Here is a 27,301-nt window from a genome sequence, read left to right as displayed (position 1 = left end):
ACTATGCTAATAACCACAGAAATTCCAGTCGTACAAAGTATTTTGATATCAAACTTATGTTTGTGAAAGAGAAAATTGTTGAGTCCTAAACTCGTGTGGTACGCATTCCTGGCACGCATATGCTTGTAGATTCGCTAACCAAGGGCTTACTCGTAGAATTTTTTCAAAATCACGTAACTTGTATGGGTATTGTAAATTCTTTTGATACCCTGGTTTAATTGGAGTCTGAGAATTTTTTGTGTTGTAATTTCTCTTTAGGATTTATTTTCTTCTATGAGTTATGTTCATTTCAGTTAGATGCATCTATATCATTTGTATTCTTATAGGATTCAATGATTCTATTGTGATACACTATATATGTTACTTGTTTTCCTATAGAAATTAGTGATTTATGTTGTTATCTTACTAAGTTATGTTGGAATAAAATTTCATATTTTATTCAAATTACGAGATATTATATCACTTATTTTCCTATAAGATCAAGTGATTTTATGAAGTTTTATTTTTTAAATTTTGTTTATGGCTTATTTATACAAATTGTTTAATTAATGCAATCTAAGTGAGAGGTTGTTGGAATATTTATATATAGATGTACATTAATTAATAAGCTTAAATAGATTGATCTTTATGATCTTGTGTGGACTGTGATAAGTGAATTATATAAGTGAGCCCAACGGATAGAGGCCCAACCTACAATCCAGTATTCATCAGTTATTTCTTATCTCTCAACTAATTTAGTCAAAGATAAAGTAATATAATTTATTTATTTATTTATTAAAGGAGTTACTGATCTGATTCTTATAAGTTGATCAGTCGATAATCACTAGACACACACGATAGTTTTCATCTACTCCATTATCTCTACACTTTTTGAAAACTATGAGGGTTCAATAAATTGTACGTCTGTCTGTACTCAAGATAATCGTGGTGTCTCCAACAAGTGATCATAGATTTTTCAGGTACGCACCACTCAATCTCATTTAATACATGAATTAAGATATAAAGTTAACACGATCTCGTAAGAAAAAAAAATTAAGGATAATTTTTGATTTCTACATACTTTTTCATTTTGTCAGTTTTCTCTCTTTTTCTTGCTTTATATCAGTTTTCTTGCGAGGGTCATGATTTTTTCAAAGAAAAAAAAGAAAAAGACCACCCAAACCTGTCTTTGCATTACCCTCACCCCCGCAATTTCTAAACTAAAATGAAGAAACAATCACATTTTCAAACGTAAATGATAAACTAAATATGTTCATTACAATTTTTTTAAATTCTAAAGCTACTACTTTAAAACTTAAAAAAATAAACCACAGAAAATACTATATTTTATATGATTGAACTCTTGATTTTTTTACCTCAAAATCTTGATTTTAATTCTTTAAATTCAAAAATAAAAAATTTGTTATATTCTTAATATATTTGTTTTTAATTAAATCAAAGCATGTGGATATTTTATAAATTATTTATTTTATAATAATTTTTTAATATTAATTTTATTATTACTTTAAAATTTACTTATCATAATTTAATTAAATATAAATATATTAAAACTATAAGATTAAGTATAAGGAAAAGGAAATAAAGATATATCATTTCTAGAAGTTTTCAGAGAGAGACGCAAGGGGAAAAAAAAACAGGATAATATGAAGGGGAGCTCATGTATATCCGGCGCTTTAGGGTTTAGGCGCAGTTTGTGAAGCAAAGCTATATCAGTTGGCGCAGGGGCACGTGGCCGCTAAGGACAGGCCAGCTCGTTAACTCTGGCTTTAGCGAAGATGCCACGGGGACACAATAAGAATTAATAGGCCCAAACCCAAAACCTTCCCAACGGTGACGTGCACACGTAACCGTAGCCTCCATATATAAACCCTCGTCTTCTGGTTCTTTTTCTTTTCGTTCTCATCCATCTCACTCCCTCCCTCTCTTCTCCCTCCTGACCTCCTCCCTCTCTCGCTCTCACTCTACTCTCTCTTTGTCACGCCAACACCGATTGGGCAAACTGCCTCAGCACCAGTATTAGACTACCAAAACCCTCTCAATTTGGATCCCTTCTGGTTCGGTTATCGTGTGCGTTGATTTTTGTCTGGGTTCTTCAGGAGCTTGTTTTCTTGGATCTTCTTCCCTGGTGTTTCTTCTTGTTGAGGGGAGGGGCGTTATTTGTGTTGTACTAGGAGGGCCCGATTTGGAAATCCTGTTGCTTCTCCTGTCTTGGCTCGAGATCCGGGCCAAGCACAGAAGAATCAGATTCAGATTTGCGTTTGACAATCTTCAACCACTCGCAGACAGGTTCATGTCGGCCTCTCCCTTTTTACTCGTTTCTGCTCCTTCCTTTCTTGTTTTGGTTTGCGGTGATATGCTGTTTGGTTGCTATCAGTGATTCTTTGGGGAAAGTGAAATGAACCCACCGTTTAGTGTCATGAACACTTGTTTACTGATAAGAAGTGCAGAAACACACGGCCTGCACATGGTTTCTTTGAGGGTAATTATTTGCCGTTAACTTTCTTGAAAACCAAGGCGGTGCATGTGCGAGAGTTTATGTTAGCGTTTACTATACTTTTTTTCTTTTTCAGTTTCTTTGCGGAGAAAAAAGGTCAATAATATTTTTACAATTTTATCAAATTAAGACGATTTGATTCATTGCGAAATTGGATTATTCAAGATTTCCATTGGAAAAAATAAAACATCATTTTTCGTTGTCCACTCGTACGCTGCTATTTTGGTTCCTGATAAATTAATAAGAGTGATTCGTCGATACCTGTGCAGGCTTGGGCATTCCTTTTCCTAAAAATGGCTTCAGGTGAGGGATTTCTGACTGATGAGCAGAGAGAAATGCTAAAAGTGGCCAGCCATAATGTGGAAAATCTATCTTCATCTCCAAAATCTCCCACATCCTTTGTTGCTGACCATCACATAAAAGCTCCTGCTGGTAGTAAGGCCCAAACTGCTGGGATTGCTGTGAGGCATGTGCGGCGATCACACTCTGGAAAGCTTGTGCGGGTGAAGAAGGGTGAGTTCCTGGCCTCTTGAGCTCCTTATTTATTTATTTATTTCATGCGCAATATAGATGTTTAAGATCTTGAATATCTAGGGAGGGAACTTTAAGATGTTGTAGAGGCGGTATGCACTTGGCCAAAAGATGAATCTTTGGATCTTCCAAAGTCCAGTGAGATTGAGTTTTCCGGCTATATATGATTAATTTTGAACTTGTTAGATGGAGCTTATGGGGTTTTCTTTTTTTAACTCTAGATAGTTAGTTGCTCATTAGTTTGGTGAAAATTTTGGGACCATAGCCGTAGATTGGAAGTGTTACGTTGTTACAATATAATTCCTATGAACTAGCCTCTCCATTCTTTAGGAAGTTGATAAACAATTTTTTTTAACCACTATTATAATTTGGGTATTTCCTGTCGATATGTGATTCCATTAACTGGCTGGGAGTAAATTGATATCCATAACACAACCAGAATAATCTTTGAGTGCTTCAGACTTCTTAGCATTTATTAATGTTTTTCAAGTTGGGTTGATGATTGTTATCATCGTGTTATTTCTTACAGATATGCTCTTTTAATAATCGGTTTTGACTTTCATTATCAGTATATGATATTGAATTTATTTTGAGCTTCAAATGTTGATCCTTTCCGTATTGTGAATGCAGATGGTGCTGGAGGTAAGGGAACCTGGGGAAAATTGCTTGATACTGATGGTGAATCTCATATAGACAGGAAAGACCCAAATTATGATAGCGGTGAGGTAATTGTTGTTTCTGCTTTTGTTGGTAAATTTATAACACTGAAAGTCTTCTTTTTGTAGTTAATATATTCTTTTATTCCTTAAATTTCTTTTAATTCATGATTGTTGCTTGTGGATATATATATATATATATGTATTTTTTTTTCCTGGGTTCTATTTTCTTTAGGGTTTCTAGTGGGTTGCATAAATAAGCATATAACATTATTCGTTTGAATACTCTTTCCATTTATAGGAACCCTATCAACTGGTTGGGTCTACTGTCACTGACCCCTTAGATGAATTCAAGAAGGCAGTTGTTTCCACCATTGAGGAATATTTCAGCACTGGTGATGTGGAATTAGCTGCCTCTGATCTCAGAGAACTTGGTTCAAGTGAATACTATCCATACTTCATCAAGCGTCTTGTGTCTATGGCCATGGATAGGCATGATAAAGAGAAAGAAATGGCTTCTGTTTTGCTTTCAGCATTGTATGCTGATGTAATTAGTCCTGCACAGATTAGGGATGGATTTTTTATGCTTCTCGAATCTGCTGATGATCTTGCAGTGGACATACTGGATGCAGTTGACATCCTTGCTTTGTTTCTGGCTCGTGCTGTTGTTGATGATATCCTTCCTCCAGCCTTTCTTGCCAGGGCGAGAAAGGCACTTCCTGAGTCATCCAAGGGGGTTCAGATTATCCAGACTGCAGAGAAGAGTTATCTCTCAGCTCCACATCATGCAGAGCTTGTAGAGAGGCGGTGGGGCGGCAGCACTCACATTACTGTTGAAGAGGTAAAGAAGAAAATTGCTGATTTATTAAGAGAATATGTTGACAGTGGTGATACAGTTGAAGCCTGCAGGTGCATAAGGGAACTGGGGGTCTCATTCTTTCATCATGAGGTTGTGAAGAGGACTCTGGTACTTGCCATGGAGATCCATTCAGCAGAATCTTTAATGTTGAAGCTGCTAAAAGAAGCAGCAGAAGAAGGGCTCATTAGTTCCAGCCAAATGGTGAAGGGTTTTTCCCGTTTGGCAGAAGGTCTCGATGATCTTGCTCTCGATATTCCATCAGCTAAAACTTTGTTTCAATCATTGGTGCCCAGGGCAATATCTGAAGGATGGCTTGATGCTTCATTTTTGAAACCCTCTGGTGAAGATGGGGATATCCCAGTTGAAGATGAAAAGGTAAGAAACTACAAGAAAGAGGCAGTAACAATAATTCATGAGTATTTTCTCTCTGATGACATTCCTGAACTCATTCGGAGTCTTGAAGATCTTGGAGCACCTGAGTATAACCCTATATTTTTAAAGAAGCTAATTACTCTTGCTATGGACAGAAAAAACAGAGAAAAGGAAATGGCATCAGTACTACTATCTGCTCTTCATATAGAAATATTCTCGACGGAGGATATAGTTAATGGTTTTGTCATGCTTCTGGAAAGTGCTGAAGATACTGCACTGGATATATTGGATGCTTCCAATGAACTGGCCCTGTTTTTAGCTCGGGCTGTGATTGATGATGTGTTGGCCCCTCTGAATTTAGAAGAAATAGGCAGCAGGTTGCCACCAAAATGCAGTGGCAGTGAAACTGTGCGCATGGCTCGGTCACTCATTGCAGCTCGTCATGCAGGTGAGAGGCTGTTGAGATGTTGGGGCGGGGGTACTGGATGGGCTGTGGAGGATGCCAAGGACAAGATAATGAAGCTCTTGGAGGAGTATGAAAGTGGGGGTGTGGTGAGTGAGGCATGCCAGTGCATTCGTGACCTCGGAATGCCTTTCTTTAACCATGAGGTTGTGAAGAAAGCTTTGGTCATGGCTATGGAGAAGAAGAATGATAGGATGCTGGATCTACTGCAGGAGTGCTTCAGTGAAGGTCTGATCACCATCAATCAGATGACCAAAGGGTTCACCCGTATCAAGGATGGTCTGGATGATCTGGCTCTGGACATTCCAAATGCAAGGGAGAAATTCAGCTTCTATGTGGATCACGCACTGAAGAAGGGCTGGCTCCTGCCTTCATTTGATTCTCCAGATGCCTGATCGCCCCAAGTTGCAGCAAGCCTTGTGAGCAGGACAATTATTTTTAATGCTTCTCTCATGTTGTATGCTGCTCGTTAGGTTCTCCTACTTTTGGAAAGGTGCCAACGCGTAGTTGTATAAATTTCGGGATGGTTAAACAGGCTCCTGATGATTCAAGCCAAAAAGAAAGTGGCAGACCCCTGATGTTCCTTGTTAGCTGTTTCCTTCCTTTGTTTTCTTGTCTCTTATCCGCAGAGATTCGGATCTTAGTTGTTGTATAAAGTTGATCCTGTATTCCATTGACAGCGTTTTAGGATGACAATGCATCAACGAGTATTTTAGATAGTATTGTATTGTATTTTTCTGCGTAGTTGCCTTGTTGGATTTTCATTCATCTGTCTCAGTCTCAATCTCAATTGTTCCTCATTAACCTCTTCTCAGGCTTGAAAACTATGGCTTCGTGGGAGTAGAATTCCTGCCGAACGGATTATGAAGAGGATCAATTCACCGTCATGCGATATCTTGTGATTTCTGAGGATTCTCTACTCGCTTCTCCATGACCCTGATGTCGATCGATCCTCACTGATAAATTCAAATGCTAAACTAGGTCCCAGGTCCCCCCCCCCCCTTCCCTTAAAATAGTTAAAAATAAGTTTTAATTTTTTAAAAGAAGAAATTAATGACAATTAAATTTGTAATAATTTTTTTAAAAAAATTAAATTTTAAATATTGGTTTAAATAATTGTAAAATCAGAAATGTTAATTACAAATAAAATATTTAAAAGGAAATATAATTTTTAGAATCAATCTTTATAATTATTTATCTCTGGATTTATGTTGAGTGTAAGTTTATAGATTAAATTGATAATTGAACGATTAAATTTCAAATTTATCTCGAAGTTCTTCTTTGTTATTATTTGATTAATATTTGCAACTCTTTTTAAAATTTTACACTCCCAAAATATTTGTTATTCATTCAATTTATATTGTCCTTATTGGTAAGGGTTCGTAGGACTCCCACATACTACTGGTAAAAAAAATAAAAAAAAAAGTACTTCCAAATACTGTATTTAATATATATTTTTCCCACTGCTAGTTAGTTGGTCTATAGGGAGTGTTGATAAGACTAGAGAGAGGAAACGAGTCGGAGAATTGGGTAAATGATATCTGAGGATCAGGTCAGGTCTCCACGTGTAGAATTCTGAGTCCCAACCTAATCTTCGTCTGAGTTCTTCGGACCATTAATCCAGAGGTCCCACCTCGCAATTCCAATCCCTGCTTGCCCTGAAAATGCACATGAGCGTTACACTGGACAAGTTGCCTTGGGGTTATGCAAAAGATCACAGTCCCTTAACAGTCCCATCCTATCGATCTCTTCCTCAATGGCGTCCACCACCACCATTTTCATCTCCTCAGCTTCCTCCTCCTGTCCAAAACCTCACCCAAAATCCTCACTCACAAACCTTAAGCACAGGGACCATGAACAGATTCTGACATCGTCTTTCTTGGACCCGACTGCATTTCCTCTTAAATTGTCAAGCCCAACGACGACCCCAATGGCACTGAGACGTCTTCCTTCTCGTGTCAATTGTGCTGCAGCATCTTCCTCTTCTACCTTTCCCGCGGCTCTTCTTTTCGACTGTGATGGAGTCCTAGTGGACACTGAGAAAGATGGCCACAGGATATCTTTTAATGAAACTTTCCAAGAGGTACAAACTGAGTGCTTGCCTTATTGTTCTTCTCTTTCCGCTTTCGTTGCTGTTTTAACTTGGGTCTTCATTTTGATGGATAAGTCAATGTACCATTAGCATAAAAAATGACGACTCATATTACATTTTCAATGAGTCTTGGGCTCTTGGCTTATTGATCCTCTGCGGTAGAGCAATGATTAGGCTAGAGAGAATGATGTTTTCATTTGTTGCTACTTTCAAAACGTAAGTCTGAGGGGTGTTTCAATTTACAAGATTACAGAAACTTCGGGAAACTAGAAAGGATAATTCATTTGTTGGCATGTCAACACTTCTTAAGTTGCACTCGGCCTTCTTCCTAAGAACTAAATTTTTTATTTAAAAACTATACTCGTACATGTGAAATTGTTGTGTTTGTTAATACGGTGAAAGAGGTGCATGCTTCATCTTTGACAAGAAGTTGGAAATTGGGCCTGGCTCAATCATGCGAATCACTTGTGCTAATTCAATTGACGACACAGAGGGAACTAGGCGTTACCTGGGATGTGGATTTGTATGGGGAGCTGCTCAAAATTGGAGGTGGAAAAGAAAGGTATCTTTCCTTAAAAAGTCATACCTTCCCTTTATCTCTGGATAGGTCAATGCAATTACTGAGTTTAAGACCTGACATGTTGAGCTGAAACAAAAGTTGATGGTTTCTGTTCTTTGTAGGATGACAGCGTACTTCAACCAGACAGGTTGGCCAGCAAAAGCTCCAAGCAGTGGAGAAGAAAGAAAACAATTTATAGCTTCTCTCCATAAGAGGAAGACGGAACTTTTCATGGCCCTTATTGAGAAAAGATTGTTGCCCCTGCGTCCGGGTGTTGCAAAGTTGGTCCCCTTCTGTAACTTATTTATTTATTTTTAATTCCTTCGAATTTGGAATTTAGAAGTTAATCAGAAAATCCTTGGTTTGGTTAGAACTTATCGTGCTGCCTTATCAGTCATGACACTAGTCACCATTGTTTTAGATATCATATTTTCATGTTTTATGTTGTAAGATAAAGATGTCCCAGATTTATCATCGAGAAAAAAATTACTCTTTGTCATATCTTACTGGGTGTTTCTTTTATCAAACATACAGGTTGATTGATCAGGCTTTAGCTCAAGGAGTCAATGTAGCTGTTTGCAGCACTTCTAATGAGAAGGCGGTATGCATAATCAGGTCCATAATCTCCTATATGATAAATCCTTTATGACTGAAGGGAATGCTGGTCCCTTAATCCTTCTTATACGGTTCAGTTGAAATTGCTTAAGTAGCCTCAGGGGTCTAGCAGATTTTTGTATCAGGTACTATATGTAGAATATAGTTATGAAGAGCATGTTTTGCTAGAATCAATAATTTATAACCTTCCCGTTGTTTACATTAGTTATTGAGTGAACCATACGATACGAGTGATTGGATCTACATATCATATTAACATATGTTCAAATTATTTATTGATTATTACTATTTTGAGACCTAATCTGTACGTTGATTTTAGGTTTCTGCAATAGTATCAAACTTGCTGGGTCCTGAAAGAGCAGAAAAAATCCAGATTTTTGCGGGAGATGTGGTTCCTCGCAAAAAACCTGATCCTGTAAGGTTTTCGTCCCCTTAATTTCGCATAAGACAGTGGTACATAACATTTAGACATATAAAATCCAACGTCTATTTAATTTGAAGTGAATAAAAAGTGGAACTTTGGTTTCTTAAGCCCAGTGCCCCGTGCATGAGTACTGCATATCTCTATAATATAGTTTGGAATTTTTCAGTAATGTTGTCTGATGCAGCTTTATTTGGTATACAAACCTCTTACTATATTACTGATATATTCTGTGCATTGTTGTTCTGAGTGATTGGATGTACTTTATGGGATATTCTCAGAGACTAATTGCATTTCGTTCTTTCTGGCAGGCCATCTATCTATTGGCAGCCAGCACTTTGGGTGTTGACCCTTCAAGGTATCTCATAGGAGTACCTAAGTGATAACTTCTGCTTCACTTTCTAGTTTATTATCATCACTCAAATTCTACGGTTTCTGGTAACGTTGAAATACTACTGATGCTTCTCGTTCTGGTAAATTCATATGCAAATAAAAAATAAATAAATAAATGTAACTGATGTCTGCAAGCTGGATGCAAATAGTCCTTATTGACCTTTCACCTTTTTAGGCATGCCTTGTGCATCCACAACACCTTGTTAGCTTATAGTGGCTTCTTGTACATCAGTGTGTCACATTGGAATGTAAAATGACATGCATTTTCCTCAGATGTGTTGTGGTGGAGGACAGTGCCATAGGCCTAGCAGCTGCCAAAGCAGCAGGGATGAAGTGCATAGTAACAAAGAGCGGGTAGAGTACTATTTTATTATGATACTAGAAGCAACCATGTTTACAGTTATTTAAATTTCTACTTTGCAGCAATAGCAATAATAAGTCTTATTTCACTATATAGGATTGTTACGCATAGTGCGTTACATGAAAATTCTTATCCTTCCTTCTAAATGATACTACCATATCACGTTGAATTCCATGCTAAAGCTTGCTTACCCTGTGAGTGCAGCTACACAGCAGATGAAGATTTCCTAAGCGCTGATGCTGTATTTGACTTCATTGGGGACCCTCCTGAGGAGCGATTTGACTTGGCATTCTGCGGAAGTCTTCTTGAGAAGCAGTATGTGAGCTAACAAAAGTGTCCTCGGACTAGCAATTTGCGTCCTTTGTGCCTGTTTGGATAGGCACTTATAATCAATTGTGTCCCTAAATCGATTTTCCATCCTAAAGCGCCGTTTTCTGCTAAGCAGCATGGAGTAGCTTTTGATTGTTTCTGTTAGCCTCATTTATTATGTGTCCGAATCTTCATTTCCCAAATGTACACGTGTGCGCTCTTAACTTCTCTCTAAATCCCACAATGCATTTGGCTCGCCGTCCTCCCATTTGATAATTTCTCTACAGCGAATGGGTGCATTGCTCGCCCTCCTCCCATCTCTTGCTATTGTTCCGCCTTCAGACTCTCATTTTTAAGCCTCCTGCAACAATTTGGGGTCTTATAAGATAATTCCAAGATCCCACCTCTTAAATAAAATATGATATTATAATATTTAGTACTAAAATTATAAAAGATTTTTCTATTTTTAATATGATTTGTAAATATAATTTAATTTTGGTAGGGATAGACGGCACGTATGAGGAGAGATTGAAGTGGACGGATAAAGCGTGAAGTATTAATACTAATATAATTTAAGTTTCTATAATTAATTAAATATAAGTTAAATAATATATTTTATTTCTTAATTAAAGTTTAACAAATTTAATATTATATACAATTTTATTAATAATTTAATTTTAAAAAGCAATATCTTTTATGATAATTTGTATAGTTAAAATTAATTCTCACTAAATTATTTAAACATCTTCAATTATATTAAAATTAATTTTTAAAAAATAATATTTAAATAAATTACGTTATAACATAATTAATTATAATTAAAAGTAATTATATTAATCAATTATATTGGATTGAAATTCAAACGGGCTCTTTGTTTATTTTAATATTAATGTGACTCGCCCTTCATATTACCTTTTCATTACAACATTTAAGTCAGATATGATGAGCTCATGATTTACCCTGTAAAGAGGCTTCCTAGTTTCTCAAGATCTTGTAAACACTATATTATCCTTGTGCAAGAATTCCTGCGTGTGGAACAAAAACAAGCAAAAATAATTGCTACTCCATATTTCTGTTGACTCTTAAAAACCAATAACTATTGGAAGGCATGGTATGATAAAAGGCTTAGACACTGGTAAATTTTGAGATGTGATTAGTATTTTGTACTCTTACTTCTAGATATATTTGTAACATGTTATCGTTTTTTTTTTAAATAAATAAGCTCAAAGGTATTAGTATCGACATGGAAAAAAATATTTATTTACCATTATAATCTCATTACAATCACTATTCATCTTTCGAATCATAAAAGATTTTTATCTAACATTTGGAATCCTGGTCAATCATAACTTTTAGTGAAATTACGAGACATTCTCTCAGGAAAATAAATAAATTCTTGGCAAAATATAAGTGATTGTGATTCTAAATGTGCATTCATACTGAGAAATTTTATGACAAAAAGTTAATCTAATACAAAACGGCCATCTTATATAATTACAGAAATAAAATAATAATTAACAAGTTAAATTTACACTGAGTTTTTTTAAACAGTAGAATTAAGAACTATGGTTATTTTTTAAAAAATAAATAATTTTTTTGCCGTGAATTAATATTTAATATATGCATTAAATAATGCTTCGGGGGGGGGAAGATTCCAATAAGAGATAATACTTTACTGTTGACGTCGTGGTGGTGGCGGCGGCGGCATCGAAATATCTAAAAGCACAAGTTTTCTTGGCCCAAAATACACTTAAAACTCTGTTAGAACTGTACTGGGCTATATTTCACCAAAAACCATAAACAGTTCTTCACAAATAACACTTAATTGGGCTACAGATTATGCATGAGCCTCTGTGCGCTCAACCAGCACCATTAGAAATGGCAAGGGTTTCCTCACCGTTTAGAAAATTTTGGGGTCTTTCAGGAAAGAAGTCAGGCGATGGAAATCCTGTCATTTACTGTGACCTAAAATATTTTGCTTTCTCTGTAGCCTAAAAAATGTGTAGTGTGTATTTGATTTTTACTTTGTTAAAAATTTATTTAATAAAAGTTAGTTGTTATAATAAAATTTGTGTTTGAATAATTTTTTTAAAAGTCAGTTTGATAAACTAAAAATTATTTAAATTAATGATAATTTATGCTTTTGAAATGTAATTTTAAATATACAATGACTAAAAAAGATATTAATTTATGATAATTTATAATTTTTTTATACAAATGTAATATATTAAAAATGTTTAAAAAATGTAAAAATTTTTAAAATAACATAAAATTTAATATGTTAAATAATAAGAATAAAAGATATAAATTTAATATTGGAAAAATTATATAATAAATAGTTCAATATTTATTAATATTAAATGATTACATGATTAATGGTTTGATCTATAATATATCATCTGATGTCTAATAGAATTAAAAACATTATTTATTTTTCTCTTAGACGTCACACTTGAAATTATACTTAAAATTAATGATAAAAATGTATGTTCATTGATATTTAACCTATGGTTTGCATTGCATTGAAGGACAACATGGTTAATAATAAAATGAGTTTTAATATCTTTTTCAAAGTGCTTTTAAAAGCTCTCAAATTGTAAGTTGTCAAATTCACATTTAATATTTTTTTCAAAGTTTTTTTAGAAAGTTTATTTATATTTGTTATAACTGCCTAAATAATATTTAGTATTTGAAAAGTAGGGAAAAACTTTTGAAACGGGGAATGTAACAAAATCAATGGGGCATAGTTTGACCCCAAGATAATAAAATAGTGGAATTCAAGATTCTTGAAAAAGAAACAGGGAGGGGGGGAGAGAATTGTCTTTTCTCCTCTCTAAAAGAGTGCAGAGGAAGAATCATTATAACCTTAAAATGTTAAATTAAATTTAATAACTTAAATTTGATAATTTTTAAAAATATAAATTTAATTTGAACAATTAAATTTTCACTAAAAAAGCAGTAGAGAAAAGCTATCTAAAAAAATCACACTTGACAATAGCTATTTATTCAGGAGCTCGTACCTGTCTCACAGACACAGGCATAGTGAAAAGTAGAGAGGATGAAGCGATTCTTTCAACCAGTGCAGAAGGATGGCACTTCGAAGAAGCCTTCTCTTTCGTTTTCAGGGGGCGATGGTGAAAGTACAGAAACATCTGGGGAGGAGAAGAAAGAGCCATTAAAGTTCTTGACTTGGAATGCTAATAGCCTTTTGCTTCGTGTGAAGAACAATTGGCCCGAATTCACCAAGTTAGTCACGAGTTTTGACCCTGATGTCATTGCAATACAGGTGTCTCTTTCTCTAACACTCATCATACGCGGGATATCGAAAATTTCCCCTTGTAATATTGTCTAGAACTCGAAAAAAAAAATGATGATTGTCATTGCCTTTGTTATTTAGCAAGAAAATAGGTATTCTAGCTTCTGGATCAGCAAGAAGTTTGTGATCTCTTATGTTTGGCGCTAAAAACAGCAATGCTTTTCGTTTAATTTGTAAGAGATGTCTGTTTTGTTGTAATGTGATTGAAATAGCGTCGTAGTCCTTTGGAAGTTGATAACTTTATTGCAAACACTCTCAAGCATGAATGTGATCCAGCTTTAGTATGTTGTTTAATGATCCAGCAGATGCTAGCTTGCAGTTGATTTACCAGAGGTCATCAGCCATCGTAAACGTGCTAGATACTACTTTGCTTTGTTGAACATCGTATTCATGCTTCTAAACTTATTAACTATCATATAAGAATTCTCTAAAAGCAGTTTATCATTAGGAAGTGAGGATGCCTGCTGCTGGTTCAAAGAGTGCTCCAAAAAATCCAGGAGAGTTGAAAGATGATACAAGCTCCTCCAGGGAAGAAAAGCAGGTTATTTTGCTGCAAATTATGCTTATAAAACGTTTCTTTTTGTGCCTAATTATATTCTGGAATTATTATGCAAGTTTTTTTTGTTGATATCAGTAAATGTTATTCTTATTGACCTACTAACTTATTCTAGTCAGTTTTGGTTGGTAAATAATTGGTAGAATTGATTAATGATGAAATATTGGGCTGGGCACCGATGAATTTTTTTCTCCTATCAAGTTTTGTTCTCTATTCTCCCAATTTCTAACTGATTTTCACCGCTATGAAGAATGGATTTCCATCCTTTGTCCTGCATCAGAGCATGTCTTAGTTCTTATGTGAATATGAAGTAGTACGGTAAAAGTATGCAGCTGATCTATGTATGTCTTGAAAGTTAATGAAGTAATGTTGAACTGTGCTACCGTGGTCATAACCATATAGCCTCATATTTCTTCTCTTTCCATGAATAGTTTGGAATTTTTGTTGTGGCAATTATATCTAACTCATTCAAGGGCCTAGTTTTATCTGGGGTTTCTCTTATCATAATATTCGTTGCTTCTTTCACCTCAGTCAGAATGTTAAGCAGAGTCTTTTTCAGTGCATTTATTTGTTCCTATTATTATGTCTTTGTGATATCCTGCAAAAAGCATAGTCATCTTAAGTGTTTTTTGGTCGAAGTTGAACATAAATTGGTTACTTGTAATTATAATAAAGAAAATTTCCTCATTAATATTCATTGACTGGTTTTCTAAACAACATGTATGCAATGCTGTGCATGAGCGTCATTGATACTGCAGAATATTTGTAAATCAATATTCTCATATAATATTATATTGATGTATTCATGGCATTACTTTACAATGTTCTAGAACATATATTTGCTCAAACTTTGCAGATATTGATGCGTGCACTTTCTAGTCCGCCTTTTGGAAACTATCGTGCATGGTGGTCTCTTGCAGACTCCAAGTATGCAGGGACAGCACTCTTCATAAAAAAGTGCTTCAAGCCAAAAAGTGTCTTTTTCAATCTTGATAGAAAAGGTATTTGCTTCAGTTTTTCTTAATGACACAATTCTTTTCTAGCTTTCATGTACGGATATGTCAAGCATTCAAAAGTTAGATATGAATTTTGTTAGATCTGAGCCATGCGATGATTAGAATATGCTTGTGGGTGGTTTAAAAAGAATCTAATGCTGGATATAATTTGTTGTGGGCATATTATTATAGTAATTTGGTTCTAATAATCTTTTGTCTTTTTACACTTTTAGTCACTTCTCATTCAGAGTGAGCAACTCAACTTGATTTTTAAAAATGATTTGAAATGATTGTTTCATATATTAAAAATAGAGTTGGCATAGTTACTGATATATATTTCCAACTTTTATGATGGAATTTGAGGTATGTGTTTTCCTTTACTGCTTATAGAATCATACTCTTGTGTGTGTTGGTTAGCTTCAAAGCATGAACCAGATGGCCGAGTAATCTTGGCTGAATTTGAGACACTTCGGATATTGAATACATATGCACCAAACAATGGATGGAAAGAGGAGGAGAACTCTTTTCAAAGGAGAAGAAAATGGGACAAAAGGCTTCTGGAATTTGTTACACAGTATTCTGATAAGCCTTTAATATGGTGTGGCGATCTCAATGTCAGGTGGGCAAATCTCTATTTTTCATTCTTCCAGCTTCTCATATTCAGTTTGGCTGTCTTGTAGCAATTAGTCTATCGTCTTTGCATAGCGGTAGAATTTTGGTTGCTATAGTTCGAGCTTAGCTGTTGGTTGCACATTTTCTTTCTGTCTTTCAGTTTGACCATTCACTCCATGAACATGGTGGACATCTAAGGGTGTGGAGTTTGGAGAGTTTTGTGATGTTTTAAGTTTAATTTGAGGGAGCTGAATGCATTTTATCAACTCATCTGTCTGCCTACATTTGGCTTTTAATGTTCTTTCAAATATAGTTAGTTCCTTCTGACACAAAAGCAATATAATTTTTCTCTCAGTCATGAGCATGCTATATATTTTATTGAAACAAACAAATGAATATTTTTTGGCCTTATCTGGTGAAGCTATCTTATTTTGGAGGCCTATTTTATACTTTTATGGAAGTTGTTTGGTCCAGATTATTCTCTGTCGTTTAGTGAATCATCATACTTTTAAAGATCAGATTTCTTTATTTCCCTTCTCTTCCCTCTCATTAATTCATTGTCTGCAGTCATGAAGAGATTGATGTGAGTCATCCAGAATTTTTTAGCGCAGCAAAACAAAATGGCTATGTTCCACCAAATAAAGAGGTCTTTGCAGTTCACTCTCAAAGCTCTCTTTAGTGTAAATTTATCTCTTTTAATTTAAAATTATTGTCATATTTTTCTTGATGACTGAAACTAAAGAATTAAAAATGTATTGATGTTTCAGAATGAGACATCAATTTGAACCACCTAAACTTTTTGTATGTATATTTCACACTTCGGAAAAAACTAAAGATTATTCGCCTCATGTCTGCTGTTGTGACTTGTGAGGTCACTATTTGAGTAATGAGTTTTCTTGTCAAGTTCTAATTACAACAATTGGCTCTTACATTTGTTTTCAATTTTTGCCTTTTTACATCAAATAGTGTATTATAATTCTCTGTTCTACTGATAGCAGTTAATCATCTGATGATAATCTCTATGCAGGATTGTGGGCAGCCTGGATTTACCTTGTCTGAAAGAAAGCGATTTGCTACTATCTTACGAGAGTGAGTGATCTCATCAAAGATATCTGTCGTTCCTTGATCAAAGAGTGTTGTCTTTGTGTTTTTTGGTGAATGGAAGAGTGTTATTGAAGATGTCTTTTCCTCCATTCTTTCTCATCGTTCTCTCTCTATTTTGCGTGTGTTAGAGAGAGGGGGCTCCTCATCACCTGATTTTGTTCTTAGGCATAAATTGGTACATAATTCAACATTTCCTGGCATATCGTCTCCTACCAACACTTAAAACTGTGATGTGGGTGGCTTGTTGCCTTCATTTTTCTGTCGCTGATAGCCTTATAACTTTATGACAAGTTCTTTTGGATTCATTTAGTGCCTAATATTTTCGACCTTGATTAAAAGCATATCAATATTTTCCTTTATAGAATTGACCATAATGTTTCGAAACAATTTTTAGATCAAAAAGGTATTGAAAAGGCTTGAATTTAAAACTTATTATGATTTCTAGCAATGGAGCTATCTCTCATCTAGCAACTAAAAATGGTTCTTAAACGATTCATTTCAATGAGCTGTTTCTCGTGAGAATGCGTATGGCATCACCCCAAGGGTATGTTACATAGTTGAACTACCATAATTAAACGTGGAGATCCAATGAAAATAAAACGGTGTTAGGAATTTTTAGGATAGCCATATCCCAAGAGCTGGCTCATGAGGTTCGAGATCACAAGGCCTGTAGAAACCTTGCACCTGAATTTCATACTTCCAATATGGGATTCAAGTCCTATGCCTTGCAATTGATCCTAACAATGCCAAGCCCTTCACAGCTGATACCCATAGTGGCTCCATTCTAGACAGCTCATCTTATCATCTTGTCAGTTGCAGCCCTCCCAGGGAGCCCTTTTTGTGCTCCACTCTTGGACTCTTGGTAGTGTACTTGGCCATGGTGGCTGTCACAACTCTCCAAGATTTCGATATCTCTTTTCATTTTTGGCATGTGAAGAAATGATATCAATCTCATTGGAGAGACAAGGGTCTTTGTAGATAGACCCTACATCAGAAACCCAATCTTCTACCACGAGACTCAAGTCACGTACCATACAATGAATCCTAATAGGTGAGATGAGTTTTATGTTAGGGGCAAGAAAATGCTAGCAAAAACAATTTAAGGGAAAAAAGATGTGGGGAGTATGTACAACTATCTCTGGTAGAATAGGAGAAGTTGCACCTACCTTTGTGAATTTTAAAAATATTTTCCTCGAGTTCCAGACTAGATTATCAAGCCTACTTCTGCTGAGTATGACAACACATAACAAGGAAAAATTAATAAATAATAAAAGAAATGGAACTGTGAATTACGGCCAACTTCTCTCTGCTGATAATAATCTCCCCTTCCCCCCCTTCTCTTTGGCAACAGCTTCTTTTATTCCTTTGTTTTCAACTTGATATTATTCTTTATTTTTTTTTCAAAAATAATAGCTGAGATTTTGGAGCATGCTTCAGGGGGAAACTGGTGGATGCCTATAGATTTCTGCACAAAGAGAAGGACATGGAGCAGGGTTTCTCATGGTCTGGAAATCCAGTTGGAAAGTAAGATTACTATTTCTTGTCCGGAATTACACCCTAAAATTTGGTTATCAAAATTAAACCTGGATTAAATATTATGTTGTACTGCTGAAGCAATGCATCAAAATAATTGAAAAGGTCCTTTTGTCTCTTGGTCATTTTCTTCTTTCCTTTGTCTTTACGGAAATACGTCTCTGCAAGTGATTTGTTGTGAGTTGAAAATTTAGAACATGGGATTTTTTTTGTAAATGTTTATTTTTGTTACTTTGACTGAGACCTCTTGGTGATCAATATTCTCAAAGGCTTGGTTGATAATAGAGTATAATAGCATCATGCAATTCATGTAGTCAATATTTCCTAGTGAAATAAAGCTTGTTGTTATTGTTGTTGTTATTTACTTTTGCTACTTTTGAGTGTCGGATGAATAATCTAATTAGCATCTCCTGCTTTAGTCCTGATGTTTGTTTCTTTAATAGGTATCGTGGGAAAAGGATGAGAATAGATTATTTCGTAGTTTCAGAGAAATTAACAGACAGGATTGTTGCATGTGAAATGCGTGGACGGGGGATAGAGTTAGACGGTGAGTTTCTTATTCATGCACTGATAATGATAATCCCTTTTTGTTTTCTTATTTTGTAAAATTTGAAATTTGAAATTGAAATATTTACATTGTTGAGTATTGAACCCTCCACTAGCTTATTTTTCTGAGTCAAAAATCCTCCATTAGCTTATTTTGTAAATGGCACTGCTGGATCCTTTACTAATTTAAATGGGTCACCAAGAATAATCCTTTTTCTTTTCTCGACTGTTTTTTTAAGCATTAGTTTAAAGATAATTTATGTGGAGTTTTTAATTGCTTACTAAATGATTATCCAATGAAAACATGACACGTAAATATTTTTACTTAACTGTAAAAAAGTTCTCAATGTTATTATTTTACTAACAAGAAAGGGAAGGTTGAAATTTTCCCCCTGGTTTTCTCTCCATTTTGTAATGATAGTTGGATCTGCCACAACATTTTGGAAAAAGGACAATAAAGTCTCAAAAGAAGGAATTAATGACAGTTGAAGTCTCTAACAATTTAAAAAAAAAATAATTTGCAAATATTAATTTAAACCGTTACAAATAGAAATTTTAATTGCAAAGTGGGTTATATTTAGAATTTAAATATTTTATTTATAATTATGTAAATATATATTTATAACTTCAAAAAAAATTATCAAGGATCTATTTATCATTAATTTCTTCTATTAAAACTTAATTATCATTCTCCCCAACATTTTCCTATCTGTGGGACTCTTGGTGCCTAAATTTTACTGATATTTAATAAATCACTCTCTCTCTCTCTCTCTGTCTCTTTTTTTTTTTTTTTTTGAGCCAAACTCTTAAAGCTGCCTGAATTATGTTATTTCTGTAAACCACTGATCATGCTCGTCATGTCTTCAGGTTTCATTGGAAGTGATCACTGCCCTGTTACCCTAGAGCTCTCCCCGAGCCCTAGCTCCCCAAATGTGGATCCAACTTAAACAAATGAAAAAATCTGTCCTTTTTTTTTTCCTCCTTTTTTTTTGTTGAGCCGTACTTTTCCTTTTTCTAAATCTCTAGTGTCTGGACTCTGACTATTTTGTTAATATGAAATGCCATTCTTCATTATACTTCTCCGAGTTGAACCATCTTCAAATGCTTAAAAAGAACAATCACAGTATGTATTTAGTTGCTTTACAAAACAGAAACCTGCTGATAATGATCTGACTGCATTTACGATTTGGAATTCACAGGCCATTTATTAGGCTCGTAAATTCAGGTGTCAGATTTTTTTTTTTTTTTGGGGGACCTAACATTGATGGGAGAAGAAAACTATGTAAGGTGATAGTCTCCGAGTAATGTGATTTTTTTTTTTAAATAAAAAAAATGCACATTTGGAAGTTGAATCTCTATTCATGATTGGGCTTTCGCTTCATCTTCAGCAAAGAGGATTTTCTTCATGTTGAAGATTGTGATAGCAGTGATGTGCTATAGAGATTTGTTTATCTTTTGCATATTGTGATATTAAATTTATGGATTTTTTTAACCAATGAAAATGAATGTTGTCTGGTGTGTTCTTTTATTTCACATATAAAAGTTGAGGATGGGGTCGTTTTCCGTAGCTAAAGTTTGAGGCTAATTTCCAAGACAAAACAACTTACTCAAAGACTTTGCTTCCTTGCAATTCAAAAGAAAAAAAAATATTACTCAAAGTTACCATGTACAAAAATTAATACCAATTAAATTGTCAAAATTAATAACAAATATCAAAGGACTAATGTTATTTTTAGCCATATAAAAGGTCAAAATACATTGGCAAAATATAACATTAGTTCCCTAATATTTATTTATAATTTTGAGGTTTTAACTAGTATAAATTTTTATAAGGTATTTATTTATAATTTTGTTGGACATTTTTTGTAATTTTTTTGGCTAACTAACTATTAGAATAATGATAGTTTAATAAAGAAGTAATATTGCACTAATTTTTAATATTTAAGGGATGACATTATACCACTCTTTATTTTAGAATAGTCCACACTTTTAAAAAAAAATTCAAAAATAAAAATATACCTTAACTCGGTAATACTTTTGTCACATTAATTCCATTCCTCTTTCCATAAAACACACATACATAGACTTGAAGCAATTCAAGTATATTCAGATTCATTTGAAGTTTAGAACCTCATCTTCTAAGATTGTGGCCCTTGCCACCTCCATAGGCAATTAGTCAAAGATGTCCGTGAAATTATTTATAAGGGATGGGATGTTTCCATATTGAATATACTTAAAGAGATCATCAGATGTGCGAACTACATTGTGCGAAATGTTCATGGAGCTGAGGTGGACAGTTGATTTGGTTTTGCTCCACTAACTGTAGAAACCTGCTCTTGTCTGTTGGGAACTATCCCATCTAGTTTTATTTCTTTCTTTCAATCTTGCCTTGCCTTGCCTTGTATCACAAAAAAGTTCCTTGAGATGTACTCTTTGATTATGTCTTTTGGGACATATGGTGCTCTCAATGCAAACAAGCTTTCTTAAAGAAAAAGTAGAGAGGATGGACATGGGTATTGCAGCACTCCAAAAGGTCGACGGATCTGAATAATTTGAAACAGTACTACACGTTGCAACGACAAATAAGGTACAAGCAAGAATGTTGGGTGAGACCAGACAGAGCTGAGGCGAGGCTTGATGTTGATGGGTCTTACAAGGATTGTCTTAGTAAATGTGGAGGAGTAGTGAGAGATTATGAGGCAAATTTGATCTTTGGTTTCAATGCAAATGTGGGCAATTAATTGTCCTCCAACTATCATTGAAGTCATTGGTACAGCCTATGGACTTATAATTATAGTGGCGTTGGGACAGGAATTTGTACAATGTTTAAATCTTTAAAGGTTATGTGGAATCTATTAACTTGATTACTAGATGCGATTTAGTTTACCATCCTTTTAGGGACATTATTAATCAGGTCAGAATGCTTTTGTATAGAGATTGGACTGTTTGCTTGAACTTTATGTACAAAATTGCTACTTTTGGTGTCCATTTTTTGGCCATGCAAGTATGATGGAATTGGGAATTTTAGTATCTTTGATCAATCCCATGAAGGAAAAATGTTTGAGACTGACTAGCTTGTAATTTTTTTTTTATATCACTTCCATTTCCATTTAAAAAAAAAACAAATGAACCATAAACGAAATGTGTTTTTACATTTAAGTGCCATAAATTTAATGAACCTTGGTTGCTCCTCTAGCATTGGAAAAGCCAAAAGCCACAGCCAAATATCGCAGCAGTGTCAGATGGATCTCATTATCTATTATTTATAAATAGTGCAATTTTATGGTATTTTTTAAAATTTTATTTAAGTTCTATTGGCTAGGTTAAATAATGTGTTTTTATGCAAACAAAGATTTATCATTAGGGATCAATTTAGATAGGGTTTAAATTTACACGCGCACACACATAATATTTTTAAGTTTTTTTTTTGTGTAATATCACCCCCAGTATTTTTCAAATAGGTACAATGTAGTATTATTGTTAGTGTTGACAGTCAACTTACTAATTTTGATCATTAAATGCCACGTGGGAGTCCATGTCAGATGTGCCCCATTTTTCATTCAATTATCTTCACAGCCACGTAGTTCATCGTCTTCCCTTTGCCTCACCAGCTTCATCCCCTTCTTCAGCTCAGACCTTACCTTCTGTTCATCTCTTCCCATGCCACCATTGAGTTGGGTTCGCTAGTGATTTCCTCCCACGTCGCCACTGATTTGTGCCCTCAAGTTACAACTTCAATTCAGGCTCATCAAAGGCAACACCATAAAAACTTCTCTCCTCTACCATCAATGAGAGAGAACAAGAAGCAGAGAGGAAGAAAGAAAAAACGAGAACAACAAATGAAGAACCAAAATAAAAATCAACGAACCAAATAAGAAGAATATAAAATCCATTCTTTATTGAAGAAAACTTTTTCGATCTAACAAATCCAAAGTCAAGAAACAATAGTACCCAACAAATCAAGAACCCATCAATTAAAGAAAGTTTTACCACTTAACAGGAAAGAAATTAAACAACAGGAAATCAAGGGTATATGCAGAGATTGAAAAATGAAGAGAAAGGAAGAAAAGAGACGATGACGGCAAAAACCAAAATCATGGAATCAAACCTAAAGAACTAGATTTACAAGTGTGAAGTTGCAGATTCAGAAAGAAATATCAACAACATTTACAAGCATGGAGATTATTAGAATAGCAATCAACGACCAATTAGACATAATCTCCAACTCAATGAAGAAAGCTATGAATGCCACATTGAAAGCATGCAGGTCTCAAAAGAAGGATATCAAGAAGGAGATGAACAAAAGCATCACATGTAGTAACAAACTAATCTCAATCCCAAAGACAAATCAGAAAACCATAATCTCATATTTACAATACAATACAAACCAAGGGTCTCAGAATCAAGCCCTATGAGATTGATTGACAAAACCAAATCTTGCTCGAGCTTTTCCTTCCCTTCCAAACCCATGCCACTCTACAAGCATAAATCAAGGCTTCGAATTCCATTCCCCTCTCGAACTCAAGGCTATGCTCTGGCTCTTACATCGTGTGAGGATGTCGACGAACTCAAGGGGCATGAGATTCGGGTTTTGGTTGGTTTTGTAGAAGAAGACTGAAGAAGCATAGGGGAGAAGAAGGTATGAAGAGGATGAACTACCAACGACAAAGTGAACCACCTTGGCATCGGTGGAAGCAAGCTGGGTTGTGAGGAGAAAGGGGAAGTGATGAAGAGGAAGGGGGAGAAGACATGGATTTGATTTCTTTTATTTTTTATTTTTAAAATATGCGAAGTGACTACCAACTAAATAATTAGAGTCAACCTACATTTTAGGGTGGTATTATGTTAAATTAAAAATTATTGGGGCGATATTAAACCATAAAAAACTTAAAGGACATGAAGTTTGTGTAAAAACTTCAAGCATAAATTTATACCGCAACCTATTTAAAAGTTAGGGGGTATTTGGAGTAAGAAAGATCTACATATCAATATTAAGTTGATGATCATCAAAGGATATCCTTTATATATATATATATATATATATTTCCATTGCCGGATATTTTAAAAAACTTATGTGTATTACTACTATTTACCTAAATTAATCTAAACATTTGTTATATGGGATTATTATTATTAACAACAATCTCACAAGTAACAAGGCTGCATATTTCATGACCCAAACATAAAAACTTTTAAATAAATTAATTCAATTTTCTTAACTAATTGAACGAAGTATCCCTCAATAATAAAGGACTTTCTTAATGGACAAGATTGAGTAACATGGGTTAAATTAGTTGACTCTTTCATTTTGATATCTTTTTTTTTTTTTTGTCATTTGTGCATGTCATCATTGTGCAAGAGCAGTTTTTATCTTCTCTATCATTCCAATTTTATGTCCCAAAAGAACTTTAACATCTAATTTTTGAGCGAATATTTATCTTTCGATTTAGATATTCATTATTTATTATGAAAGCTTAGTGATTGATAAGTTTAAAACAAGTCATATGTAAAGTTTTCTTATTATAAAAAATTGAGTAAATTGTTGCAAAGTATAGATATAGGAAAGTCGACTTGTGAATTATAGAAGGAATGATCACGGATGGGATGGCTTTCTTTGTTTTTTTTTTTTTTCCTGTGCTTACGTAATCTAATTACTCCTTCGATTTTATTTATAAGATATTTTTTAAAAGTAATTTTTAATTTAAAATATAAGATACTTTAAAATAATTAAATCACTTTTTTTAATTTTATCACTTCTTGATTAGCATAAAGATATTTAATATAGTTTTATTATTATTTAAAATTAAAGATAAAAATGAAAGTACTTCTCAACTTTTTATATTATAAAAAAATTAATTTTTTTAAAATGGATAAAATGATTAAAAATATTTTATAATAATGATTATAGGGAATATCTCCCACTCTTTATATATACACTCTTTATATATATATATATATATATTTTGTTAAATAAGACGACTCTTCCAAATTGCAAGATACATTTGTACTTCTATTATTTATATATTTTTTAGAAAGTGTTGGTATTTGAAGTAATTGATGAGGTGGACAAGGGATCTAGTTTTTTTCCCTACTTTTCACGTCAACTACCAGATTAAATTTGAGCGGATTAAAATTAATATTGCACAAATATTTATTATTAAACTATGAAATAAAAAATAAAAAATAGAAAATTTAAACGGTTAAATTTGAATTAAAAATCTTTACAATTCATGGATTCGAATTGCAACCAGCTGATTTAGCTCAATAAAATTACAACTAGAAGGTCACAAGTGAAGTCAATAACAACTGTAAAATTCTTAACAATTTAAATCTATTCTGAGAAAAAAAGTATATTATAAAATATTAAATCCAAATCATTCCTAATTTTATCTTTTTTTTTTGTGGTGGGAAAATGGAAGTAAAAAGAGATAGAGAAGTAGAATCTATGAAAAAAATTGGGATTTATAACATTGTATACATGAAAATGGAGTAATGAGAACACTAAAAAGAAAAAATTGGCTAAAAATCTCTCACCAACAAATTTATTATTCTAAAGTATCTGGAATCTACGAAAGATCAAGGTTCTTCGTTGTCAATATTCAAATACAATAAACAACTTAGATTCCTTTAATGAAATAAAACAAAAAATGACCAAGGTCTTCTAGTGTCAATATTTGTGAACCTTAAAGGACCAAAGTCCTTCGATGTCAATATTTGAGAATGTTAAATTTCTTTATGGAATAAAATGTACAGAAAAGGTCTTTGTATATGAGGGAAGGTATTTGAATATCATGGAAGATGTGTTGCACCCAAGGACAATTTATGATAGAAGTTTGAACCTAATTAGAAAATATTGCATATCATGGAAGGATCTTGCATGTGGATAAAGAAAATGTGCACCAACAAAAAATATTTGCATATGAAGGAAGAAAGTTGCATTTTATAGTAGATTTATTGCACCTAATGAAATGTGCAACATCATGCCAGTATTTTACATCTAATGGTAACTTCCTTTGTAATATGAAAGAAATTTACATGCGTGAATAAGTATTTACATGACAAAATAACATTTTGCATTGTATTGATTATGCATGTCAATTTACAAGATAACATTCATGATGTTCAAATATACCTTCAATTTTTATTAAAATACAATTAGATATTATAAAAAATTATACATCCTTAGAATATTAAGCATGTGAATTTCGGTAATCTAACCATCTTTCTTTATTCTTCAAAAGGACCTAAATCCTTATACAAATTCTAGGTACCATAGAGCAATAAATTTGCTGGTGAGAAATTTTGAGCAACTCTCTCTGCAAAAAATTGTTAGGCAATCAAACCACATCTAACAGCTTGTCTAGTAAGATTAGATATTTGTTGTATAGTAAGATAAAGTTATGGGAAAATGACAAAAAATATTCTTAAAATATGGAAATGATATTAATATCACAAATCGTGATAATTATTACATTGTATCTCTGGAACTTGTTTGTTATTTTTATTTTTGACGAAATGACATATTTGTTTTCAATAACAATTATACATTGAAAAAAGACTATTTTAGTGGCACTATTCACTATAACGAATTAGAGAATGAGTTTTTCTTATGTAAATTTTTTTATCAATCAAGCACAACTAGAATAATAATTTTAAAAAAGGAAGTAGTCATTTTCATTTTTTAATCCATTTATAAATGACAAATTGGCATAAAGGAAATAGTTATTTTCTATTCCATTTTAGTTAATAACCTAACTAAAATAGTTATTGGTTTTTAGTATCGTACTTGATTGATAAACAAAATGCGTAGAAAAGAGTAGTAACTTTCTCTTTTTTTTTTTTTAATAAAAGGCCACGAAGATACCATGCTAGATGACATGTTGTGTCATATTAGTGTATGAAAAAATTCTACACCTAAGTGGTGAAGTGTCAAAAATATGAACATTAAGATCATTGATAAAAGCCTGACGTGCCAACCAATTTGTACATTTGTTGGCCTCCCTATAGACATGATTGAAGGTGACTGTTCAATTTTTCATAACAAAATCTTTAATTTTGTTTATAGTTGCAGTTAAAGGGTGATTTGTAGAAAACTCATCGTGTATTAACGTAAGAGCTTCTATAGAGTGATAATAGACATTAACTTTGTCAATTTTTTTAGCCCAACAAATGCTTAGTCCTTTCAAGATGCCTAAAAGTTCGGCTCTCGTACATGGGTGATAACTAAGATACTTGGAGAAGCCTTTGATCCAATTAATGCTTATCTCATATGAGTCCATTACAGGAAGTAACACCTTGATTGTTGACTGAATAATCTATATTAAGTCTAATCCGTCCATCTTTAGGGCATAACCATTTAACATTTGATCTATCACCCTGTTGATTTAAAAAGTTGATTTTTGATTGAAGATATTGATCATTGAGTATATCCTAAATGCTGATAAATGTAATATGTCTCTATTAGGATTATCTTTTGTGGAATAAATGTTTGTGCATCTATCTTTTTAGATGTTC

At 33.7% G+C, this 27,301-nt stretch overlaps 3 protein-coding genes and 1 long non-coding RNA gene across 9 annotated transcripts; 3 read left to right on the top strand and 1 right to left on the bottom strand.

Moving 5' to 3' along the window:
• The first annotated feature begins 1,895 nt into the window (after positions 1–1,895).
• LOC129308314 (MA3 DOMAIN-CONTAINING TRANSLATION REGULATORY FACTOR 1-like) lies at positions 1,896–6,139 on the top strand. Of its 3 annotated transcripts, XM_054949390.1 has the most exons (5): positions 1,896–2,286; positions 2,375–2,479; positions 2,764–3,007; positions 3,656–3,750; positions 3,983–6,139. In XM_054949390.1, exons 2-5 carry the CDS (start codon positions 2,396–2,398, stop codon positions 5,768–5,770), a joined length of 2,211 nt encoding a protein of 736 aa, XP_054805365.1. In that variant the 5' UTR covers positions 1,896–2,286; positions 2,375–2,395; the 3' UTR covers positions 5,771–6,139. The 3 variants fall into 3 exon arrangements, with proteins under 3 accessions (XP_054805365.1, XP_054805366.1, XP_054805367.1); XM_054949391.1 differs by lacking the exon at positions 2,375–2,479; XM_054949392.1 differs by lacking the exons at positions 1,896–2,286; positions 2,375–2,479 and having other exon boundaries at positions 2,948–3,007; positions 3,656–3,745.
• An 868-nt stretch (positions 6,140–7,007) lies between these two features.
• LOC129308315 (CBBY-like protein) lies at positions 7,008–10,381 on the top strand. Its single transcript, XM_054949394.1, has 8 exons — positions 7,008–7,458; positions 7,959–8,029; positions 8,149–8,307; positions 8,561–8,627; positions 8,961–9,056; positions 9,374–9,420; positions 9,729–9,809; positions 10,021–10,381. The coding sequence occupies exons 1-8, from the start codon at positions 7,132–7,134 to the stop codon at positions 10,142–10,144; spliced, it is 972 nt and encodes a 323-aa protein (XP_054805369.1). The 5' UTR covers positions 7,008–7,131; the 3' UTR covers positions 10,145–10,381.
• A 2,736-nt stretch (positions 10,382–13,117) lies between these two features.
• On the top strand, positions 13,118–19,863 carry LOC129308106 (DNA-(apurinic or apyrimidinic site) endonuclease). Of its 4 annotated transcripts, none has more exons than XM_054949111.1 (9): positions 13,125–13,411; positions 13,890–13,982; positions 14,854–14,998; positions 15,383–15,611; positions 16,172–16,250; positions 16,632–16,693; positions 18,146–18,232; positions 18,685–18,788; positions 19,655–19,863. In XM_054949111.1, the coding sequence occupies exons 1-9, from the start codon at positions 13,184–13,186 to the stop codon at positions 19,732–19,734; spliced, it is 1,107 nt and encodes a 368-aa protein (XP_054805086.1). In that variant the 5' UTR covers positions 13,125–13,183; the 3' UTR covers positions 19,735–19,863. The 4 variants fall into 4 exon arrangements, 3 of the variants coding, with proteins under 3 accessions (XP_054805086.1, XP_054805087.1, XP_054805088.1); XM_054949112.1 differs by having other exon boundaries at positions 13,128–13,411; positions 15,410–15,611; XM_054949113.1 differs by having other exon boundaries at positions 13,271–13,411; positions 13,894–13,982.
• Positions 19,864–22,196: 2,333 nt separating this feature from the next.
• LOC129310054 (uncharacterized) lies at positions 22,197–23,555 on the bottom strand. Its single transcript, XR_008593009.1, has 2 exons — positions 23,176–23,555; positions 22,197–22,566 (listed from the first exon to the last, which is right to left on the bottom strand). It is a non-coding gene; the product is annotated as an uncharacterized LOC129310054 (long non-coding RNA).
• Positions 23,556–27,301: the final 3,746 nt, after the last annotated feature.

This window comes from Prosopis cineraria, unplaced genomic scaffold (genome assembly GCF_029017545.1).
Source record: "Prosopis cineraria cultivar Desert tree isolate PC_DT_omini unplaced genomic scaffold, ASM2901754v1 PC4, whole genome shotgun sequence".
In the NCBI taxonomy this organism is placed as follows: domain Eukaryota; kingdom Viridiplantae; phylum Streptophyta; class Magnoliopsida; order Fabales; family Fabaceae; genus Prosopis; species Prosopis cineraria.
This window is presented reverse-complemented; position numbering and strand designations above follow the sequence as displayed.

Excerpts from the sequence above, each read along its gene's own strand:
- LOC129308314 (XM_054949390.1), top strand. The coding sequence starts at position 2,396 with ATGAACCCACCGTTTAGTGTCATGAACACTTGTTTACTGATAAGAAGT. Across the intron at positions 3,008-3,655 it reads GCTTGTGCGGGTGAAGAAGG|ATGGTGCTGGAGGTAAGGGA; the intron begins GTGAGTTCCTGG and ends TTGTGAATGCAG. Across the intron at positions 3,751-3,982 it reads CAAATTATGATAGCGGTGAG|GAACCCTATCAACTGGTTGG; the intron begins GTAATTGTTGTT and ends TTCCATTTATAG.
- LOC129308315 (XM_054949394.1), top strand. The coding sequence starts at position 7,132 with ATGGCGTCCACCACCACCATTTTCATCTCCTCAGCTTCCTCCTCCTGT. Across the intron at positions 7,459-7,958 it reads TTAATGAAACTTTCCAAGAG|AGGGAACTAGGCGTTACCTG; the intron begins GTACAAACTGAG and ends TTGACGACACAG. Across the intron at positions 8,308-8,560 it reads CTGCGTCCGGGTGTTGCAAA|GTTGATTGATCAGGCTTTAG; the intron begins GTTGGTCCCCTT and ends TCAAACATACAG.
- LOC129308106 (XM_054949111.1), top strand. The coding sequence starts at position 13,184 with ATGAAGCGATTCTTTCAACCAGTGCAGAAGGATGGCACTTCGAAGAAG. Across the intron at positions 14,999-15,382 it reads TTTCAATCTTGATAGAAAAG|AATCATACTCTTGTGTGTGT; the intron begins GTATTTGCTTCA and ends TACTGCTTATAG. Across the intron at positions 18,789-19,654 it reads ACGGGGGATAGAGTTAGACG|GTTTCATTGGAAGTGATCAC; the intron begins GTGAGTTTCTTA and ends TCATGTCTTCAG.